An 8299-nucleotide genomic window follows, 5' to 3' on the forward strand; every position below is an offset into this window, starting at 1 on the left:
GCTGCCTCTAACACCCAATGCAGGAAGGAGCCAAATGATGTGAAAATTAAGATGGGGTCTTGGCTAAGATGAGCTTTTGCTCATGATCTGTTAGTCCAGGAAAGGGGTCCTAGAAGCCACCTAGATATGCTGTGACCAGCCACCTTGGTGAACCAATACCTGTGCTCCATCCACCAGACCGCTGGGCCAGCCCCACATGGAGGGCAGTTCTACCAGGTGCCTCTAGAGGTGATCTCACCAAAGGTGGGGAGGGAGCTCTCTCCCCCCATCCACAGGAGCCCAAAAGGAGAGGCCAGGGCTGGCCTTGCTCATGGCCACAGCCTGAGCCAGCCTTCTCCAGCAGGGAGCCCTGACCCTAAGCCAAATACTTCCTAGACATACAGAACTCTGCAAGCCCCTCCATGCCATTCAGAGCTGACTATGATCCCCTGCCTGAGTCGTTGCTGGGGCTTCAAGATCTTAGAGAGCCAGGAAAAGGAGTATCAGACTCAACAACCTTCACCCTTTACGCAGATTAGAAAAACTGAGGTCCGAAGAGGGAGAAGACTTGCCCAAGATCACAGCCCAAGTCAGCAATACGGGCAGAACTGGATCCTAATCCCCAACACCCAGAACCAGTCCCCGCCCATCTCCATTCTTGCACAAGCACCCTTGCTCTGAGGCTCTTGGGCAGCAGGTGGGGTCAGAACAAGGCAGACAAGTGTCACTCTGTCCACCTTCTCTCCTTCCTCCCCTGACTCAACTGCTCTAATCTCTCTGGGGCCGCAGGTGGTAATTTAGAGGCCCCTGGGCTTGACCTTATTTGGTGCTGGCAGCAGAAACATGACGGCCCAGAGTTTCCTCTTGGTGGCCCTCCTGGCTCTGGGGATCCAGCTGCCTGCTGCCTCAGGCATGAGGAAGGGAGGTGAGTTTGGGAAGGGGCCAGGTGGTCCCCATCTGTGGGGAGAGTAGGGTTTGGGGGAGACGGAAATGCAGTGCCTGTGTGTGTGTGGCAATGGAAGCCTGCTTCTTAGTGCTTCCAGCAGCCAGTGTTTTGTTTGTACATCTTGTGCCTGTTCTTGGGCCTGTGTCTGTGCTGTAAATGTCTTCCTGCCAGTTTCTGAGTGCTTATCTGAGCCTGTCTGCATGTCGGCGTGTGGGACTGTGTGCACCTGACTCCGCGTACACGTGCACCCGTGTGGTGGCTCCTCTGCGTCAATCTGTCTGCACATGTATACTTAGGTCTGACTTAGGCAGATGTGTGTGTCTGAGCCCGTGTGCCTGTACATGAGGGGTCACGTGTCTTGTCCCTCTGGGGAGGGGAAGCGAACCGGCCAGTCCCTGCTCTTCCCTGGCTGTCTCCACGGAGGTGGCTGGATCTGTGAGTCTGCGTGGCAGGAAGAAAAACCAAGGCGTCCCTCCCCTCAACTTGCCACTTTCCTCCACTGCTGACAGCCAGGAAGATGTCTCCTGGGAGAAGAGGCCCTTTCTGTCATCTTCTGTGGCCAAGAAGCCCAGGCCTAGTCTGGCCCTGGCCCCTCTGTGGCTGTCCTCAGTTCCTCCCTCCCCGCCAGCCCAGTCTGTGGAAGGGACTCTGGAGTTGAGGAGGAAGTGTGGTTTCTGGGACCTGGGATCTGTGGGGAGGAAGCTCTACCTTCTCTTCTCCCCCACCTCCTCAACAAGGTCAGGGAAGCTGGGCTGCTGGAGTGGCTAGACAGGTGCCTCCCCACCTGGGCGAGGCCTCTGCCTCCATCCCATTCTAAGGCTGGAACACTTTGACCTACATATGTCTGTGAAGCCCAGGCCCTTCCTTGGGGGGAGGTGACAGTAATGGGGACAGGTCCCTTCCTCCACAGGGGAGCAGTTCCCTGCATCCTCTCTGCCCCTCCAGCCTAACATATGCCTTCCTGAGAGGCAGGGCTCTCTTCTGAGGCATGAGCCGTTTTGGGGAGGAGAGTACTCAGAGACCTGCGGACTGAGGAGGCAAGGATGCTGGCAAGTTCCTAGGCGAGACTCTGTGCTGGCTGTGATTCATACGCCATCACCACATTCCTCCTCATTGAGATGCTGTGGGATCAGGACTATTTTTATCCCCATTTTGCAGATGGGGAAACCAGGGCTCAATGGGATATCTCTTGACTTAGGCCAAAGACTGACTCTGAGTTAGTGTCAAAGGTGGCATTTGAGTGCAGGTCTTTGGAATCAGGAAGATTCACCCTCCCAACTTACTTGTAAAATGAGGTTTCATGCCTCTTTCTCAGGAGTAAATGGTGTCCTGAGGAGTAGGACCTGGCATACAGTAAGTGCAGCCTAAGTGTGTGACTCAGAAGAACTGCTGGGGGCACAGGGAGAGAACACCCCCCATACCCAGCCGAGCTGCCCAGAAGTGAGAGCTGGTGCCTGCTTGGAGCCTCTCATGGCCCAGTGGTACGGCTGTTCTCCTACCCGGTTCACACACACCTCCACCCCCATCTGTCCCTAATTTTCTCCTGGGAGACATCTGTCTGGCTGTCAGCAGAATTTTAGGCAATGGAGGAAAGTGATAGACTTGAGGGGAGGGAAATTTGGTTTATTGCCTGTGGAGGCCCAAGGACCTCTGTTTATATGACCCCCCACAACACACACTCAAATGTATGTCTGGGTGCCTCTGATATAAAGAGGTTGGCACAGTCCCTTTTAAATACTAAGTACCTAACAAATGTTTTCAGTGGATATATTGTATTAATGAATATACCTATGTCTATGTAGCTCTGTGCATAGAATTGTGTATGATGTATGCATATTTATATCTCTGTTCATACTCATACATATAATATACATTTATATATATGACAGTGTCTGTCTGAGGGTGTGCATAATTTCTGTGTATGTATATTTACATGTGTAGGCATGCATATATGACAGTAGGCCTACACATTTCACTATGTATATATGTCCCAATTCATATGTTCATGCATGACTATCTGTGTTCATACACATATATAACTATCTCGTATAGGTCTGGATGTGTGTGTCTGTGTGTACACATACACACATATATATATACATATAGATCAAACTGTATGAAATTGCTACTCTTATAGACCAAAAAAATTGAGTATCAGCAACTTCATATGGTTAAGCCCACAGATAACTCTGTGTATACATCTAAGTTTGTATTTGCACATTTGAGTGTTTATGAGCGTCCATGTCTGTGTGTATCAATATATATATTTGACTCTATCTGGGAATGGTTCTCTCGTTCTCTGAGTCTACATATCCATGAGACATGCACATCCCATATGGCTGTTGGTGTGTGTGTGTGTGACACGCACTATGAGTGGGGAACCTGGCTCTGGACGGCAGGGTGGGTTGGGCAGATAACCCACCGGGCCCTCTTGCACAGCCCTGCACACCCCAGGTTTTCTCTTCCCACCACCACACTGTTGCTGCCACAACTCTCCCCTTGAAATGTCTGTTCTCATCCCCTCTTCCTGTCTGTTTATTCCTCAAGGCTCAGCTCCCAGCCCCTCCTCCCAGAAGCTCTCCTGGCTCTGAGCTGACCTGCTCTGCTCCACCCCGCTTTGAGTTCAGGCAGCTCCCCTCCTTAAGGCCTGAGCACCTCAGGCCAGGACTGCACTCTGACCCCAGTCTCCCGGGGCTCCTCCCATGTGCCCAGCCTGGGGAGGGGCTTATCAGAGTAGGGGGCTTCCTCACAGGCTAAGCTGCTCTTTCCCCAGCAGGGGACAGCATTTCAGTGCAAGCCAACCCCACCAAATAACTGAAACTGACTTTGAGCAAGTATTGTGTAGGCAAGGCGCCTACTATGTGTGCTGTGCGGCCAGCATCAGGACAGGGATGGAGGGGAAACCTGGGCACAAGGTAGAGTCCCAGTACTGGTTCCAGCTGCCGCTGGGGGCTCCTGAACCTTTTCTCACATGCGAGACTGAAGTGAAGGCCAGAACCAGTCCCCACACCCAGGGTTCAGTGTCAGCCAGAGCAGAGGCACGTGGAGGTCGGCAGGGGCACTGCCCTGGGAGATGAGGGCTCGACCGTTGTGCGGGTCTGGGCAACCACTGCCCCTCTCAGCCCTTTCCCTCTAAATGGAGGACCGTACTGAGGAAGCATTCTGCGTCACATCTAGAAGCGGCCTGAAATCCTAACGAGAAGAGGGTCTAGGCAAGCTCTGACACAGGACGCCCGAGAGCCCCTCAGAGGACCACCTCTAAGGCCTAGTCAACAGAGGCCCCTGAAACAGCGCCACTTGCAGCAGCAGCGAGCACCATGGAGGTGTGGCCGACTGGCCTGTGTGACCATGTGGCAGGCTGGCAGCCGCTCGCAACCTGTGATGCGGGATCTCCCTTTAAAACCCTTTCTCTCAAATAGGCAATGAGCCTCTAGTGTTTTGCACCAAGGGCTGTCCTTCAGCCTGATGGTGAGCAAAGCAGGCAGGGGGTCCAGTCTTGTAGCCTCCAGACAAGTGGGAGAAGCAGATAAATAGACGCAGAGTCACAAACTCTGAAGGGAAGGGCCTTTGGGAGTGTGTAGGGGTGGGGTGGGGGCTGACCTGGTTAATGTGGGGTCAGAGAGGTAAGGCCTGCTGAGGAGATGGTGTTCCAGCTAAAACCGGACCACCGACGGGTGTAGGAGAGAGCTCTGGGCTCAGGGCACAGCACCAGCAGGCACCTCAAAGAACAGCAGTGTGCGGTGGGTCAGGAGCCCCCACATGCGAGGACTGCAGTGGATGAGACCAGAGAGCCGGCAGGGCCCAGAGCAGCCAAAGCCTTGCTGGCCCAGGAGGAGATTTTGAACTGCGCTTTTTCCTAGCGTGTATGTCTTTTGAGTCTCAAACCACCCCTGAGAGGAAGGAGTTCAGCTTCCCATTTCACAGACAGAAAACTGAGGCTTGCAGTCAACAAGAACTTGCCAGCTATGTGCAACAAGAAGGATGGTCCTTCAGAGCATTACACTAAGTGAAATCAGTCAAACAGAGAAAGACAAATACCACATGACCTCACTTCCATAGATACAGAGAACAGACTGGTAGTTGACAAAGGCATGGGGCTGGGGGTGAGTGAAATGGGTGACGGGGGTCAAAAGGTACAGACTTCCAGTTATAAAATAAGTAAGGCCTGGGAATGCGATGTACCCCATGGCGACTAGTTAATAATACTGTACGGTATACTTGAAAGTTGCTGAGAGTAGATCTTAAAAGTCCTCATCACACACAAAAAATGTGTAACTATGTGTGGTGACAGATGTGAACTAGACCTACTGCAGTGATCATTTCACGACATCACTAAGCTGTACACCTAACACAAATATAACATTTGTCTATTACACCTCAATAAAAATGTTACATGAAAAATAAATAAATAAAAGCAAGTCCACCCGAAAAATCAGTAAATAAATAACTTGCCAAAGGGCAGGCGAGAAAGGGGTAGGGAACTCACCAGGTCAGCGCCTATGACATCACTCTGCAAGACAGGGTGCGGGGGGCTCTCTTACAGAGAAACCTGGGGCCTGCCCACTGGATGATGGGCCCTGCTTAGTGGCGCCCGATCAGTGTGTGGACGACAGCCAGTGTCCATTAAAGATGAAGTGCTGCTACCATGCTTGCTTCCGCCAGTGTGTCCACAAGGTCTCAGGTAGGTGCCCCTTGCCGCCCTGCTGAGTGCCCACGCCCCATGGCCCAGGCCAGGCCCAGGCAGGGCTGACCAAGGCCCTGTGTTGCAGTGAAGCAGGGCAGCTGCCCCCAGGACCGACTGCTCTGCCTCAGCCCCGTGCAGCATCTGTGCCACAAGGATGCAGACTGTTCTGGCGCCAAACGATGCTGCCTCAGCGCCTGCGGCCGGGACTGCCGAAACCCTACCAGAGGTACGGCTCCCCCACGCCCCGGCCGGGGTCTTTCCTTCTCTGAGCCCCAGCTCATCTTCTCCTGGGCCTCCCGTGGCCAGAACTGGGAAGTGGATGGGGTGGGAGGGTCCTGTTAGGAAGACAGAGGAATGGGTCTCTTACTGAACCTGCTGTGTCACCTGGACCACAGGTGAGCTGCAGTTTGCCCTTGCGGTAAGGAGGGTGGGGAGCCCTGCCCTTAGTGGCCCCCAGCGCTGAGATGATGGAGTCTGGGTTGGCACATAGCCCAGAATCCAGAGCCCTATTATGGGAGGAGATTCATCCTTTCTTCTTTCTCCTTAGGCTGATTCTGGTTTCGGATCCATGGCTCCAAGCATCGGAGTGGGGTTCCCAGCAGGAAGACATGGCGATGGGGAGCCCAGGACCTGCCACCCAGACAGTACCACTTCTGCCTGCTGCAGTTCCAACCCTCCGAAAAATCCTCATCTGTGGTCACTTCCCCTACAGCCCATCCAGCCCTGGTTTCTCCTCCTGGGCCCAAGGTCCATACCCAAACCTCAAAGGATTCCTATCGCCCTGTCCACTGCCACACTCAGCTTCTTGCCCTTCCTCACACCTACTTTCATATCTCTCTGTACAGGTGTTTCTTCCACCTAAAATGCCTAATTCAGGGGGACCCTCTTTGGAGTCCTGGGCCCTCCCCCAGGCAGCCCACCCACCCAGAATGTATGTTCCAAACACAAGTCTATTTAAATACTCCCACCACGGTTTGTGCCATACCTGCAGAATAGCGTCATGACAGCTGTGTATTTCCTGTCCTACTATTTATCCAATGTTTGTCTTCCAATGGGCTCACTTTTGTATATAAATAAACTTATTTCAAAGGAAAAACTTGAAACCACTACTATAAATTGGATAAGCAGGAACACTTGCCACAGAGAGAATGAAATTATAAATGCAAGTACCGTGAAAACAGCTCAGTTCCATTCAACTGAATCATGTCAGATTAAACAGTACTAAATAATAGTTTTAAATTCTAGCTGGATACTGCCACCTGCCAAGACTATGAACCCAAATCTTGCTCTCTGTCTCTTTTGTAATAAATGAAGATTATCAGCCTGGGTTACAGAGATGTTAAAGACACAGATCTCTAAACTGACACTTCCTTCCCAGGCAAAGAGAACTTTCCCGCTCCACCGGTCAACATTGTATGATGCTGCATGCAGGTAGTAACCCCTAAGGTCATCTCAAATTGCTCCACATTTTGGGAAATGTTGCTTGAACAGCTGGGATGCCATTATTTATGGGAGGGTCTGTCTCCACCATTGGGTGGTACTTTATTTGCCTTAATTTCTCAAGGGCCTGGTCTGTATTCAGGGCCTAATCGGGGGAGGGGGATTAATGAGGGAATGACAGCCACCGCAAGGGACATTCCTGGACCCAGGCAGTCAGATTCCTGACTGTCCCATTTACCCAGGACTTGCTTTGAGGAAGGGTAGGAGGCAGGCAGACAGCTGCCTGTTTTATTTGCTGGGTCTCCTCTTGAGCCCTGGTAGACTCTGGGGCTGGGTGGCCAGCCTTGGAGGTGAAGTTGGAAATCATGGGTCTACTTCCCTTGTTCCCTTGACCTGGCAGGGTGGTCAGAGGTGGGTCACCCTCCAGGCTTCTCTTTGCCCTGTTGGAAGATGGAAAGAATTTTACTTCCTCATTGCCATAGCCTTTCTCGTGGGATTCAGTGCCTGAACTCGAAAGCAGCAACTGTGAATTATATGGCTACAAGGGCAGGCCTGGGAGAGAAGGAGAAGGGAAACAATCTGGGGTCACTGACTTCCTCTGAGCTTGGAATTTCCCTTCCTCTTTCTGAGCCTCTGTTTCCCCATCTATTAGCTCAGGAGGTTAACACGGACAATACAGAACATTGTACTGCCTGCCCCAATTTCTTCTTCTCTCCCCACCCTTCCCATGGTTTCCCAGGGGGAGAGTATACATCCCTCGCTCAGTGATTTGGGGCCTGGACCTCAGACTTGTTTTGGCTAATGGGATGTGGGCGCAAGTGCCAGTTTCAAGGCATGAAACTTCTTAGAGCTTCTGCCCTCTGCGTGACAAGAGCTGGTCCAGAAGCCACTGGTCTCAGGATGAAAGACACCTGGCGCAGCTGTCCCAGCCAGTGCTTAAACTTGCAAGGGGGAAATAAATGTTTGTGATAGGAAGCTGGAGAGATTTAGGAGTTGTTAAAAATTTATAGCAGTAAGAGCTTATTTAACAGATAATGACTGCTACTTTTCAGCAAATGCTCACACTATGCCACACACTTTAAAGCTTTGTTTCATTCATCCATCCTATAACCCCAAGAAATGTGGGAGTTGTTATTCCCATTTGACATGAAGAAACAGTGGCTCTAAAATAAGTGACTTATCCAGTTAAGAGGTGAAGTAACCAGGAAGAAACCGTATCATATTCCTTCTTTGATATTAATACAATCAGT

At 51.7% G+C, this 8299-nt stretch overlaps 1 protein-coding gene across 1 annotated transcript; it reads left to right on the plus strand.

Annotated features, from left to right (window-relative positions):
• Nucleotides 1-661: 661 nt before the first annotated feature.
• On the plus strand, nt 662-6557 carry WFDC5 (WAP four-disulfide core domain 5). The gene is made up of 4 exons (XM_017662191.3): nt 662-904; nt 5469-5606; nt 5695-5835; nt 6157-6557. The coding sequence occupies exons 1-4, from the start codon at nt 823-825 to the stop codon at nt 6159-6161; spliced, it is 366 nt and encodes a 121-aa protein (XP_017517680.2). The 5' UTR covers nt 662-822; the 3' UTR covers nt 6162-6557.
• The last annotated feature ends 1742 nt before the right edge of the window (nt 6558-8299 follow it).

Source organism: Manis javanica, chromosome 5 (assembly GCF_040802235.1).
Source record: "Manis javanica isolate MJ-LG chromosome 5, MJ_LKY, whole genome shotgun sequence".
In the NCBI taxonomy this organism is placed as follows: domain Eukaryota; kingdom Metazoa; phylum Chordata; class Mammalia; order Pholidota; family Manidae; genus Manis; species Manis javanica.

What these genes read in the sequence shown, in the direction of transcription:
- WFDC5 (XM_017662191.3), top strand. Translation starts at nt 823, where the DNA reads ATGACGGCCCAGAGTTTCCTCTTGGTGGCCCTCCTGGCTCTGGGGATC. An exon ending in CTCAGGCATGAGGAAGGGAG is followed by an intron (nt 905 to 5,468) that starts GTGAGTTTGGGA and finishes GCTCTCTTACAG; the next exon opens with AGAAACCTGGGGCCTGCCCA. An exon ending in GTGTGTCCACAAGGTCTCAG is followed by an intron (nt 5,607 to 5,694) that starts GTAGGTGCCCCT and finishes CCTGTGTTGCAG; the next exon opens with TGAAGCAGGGCAGCTGCCCC.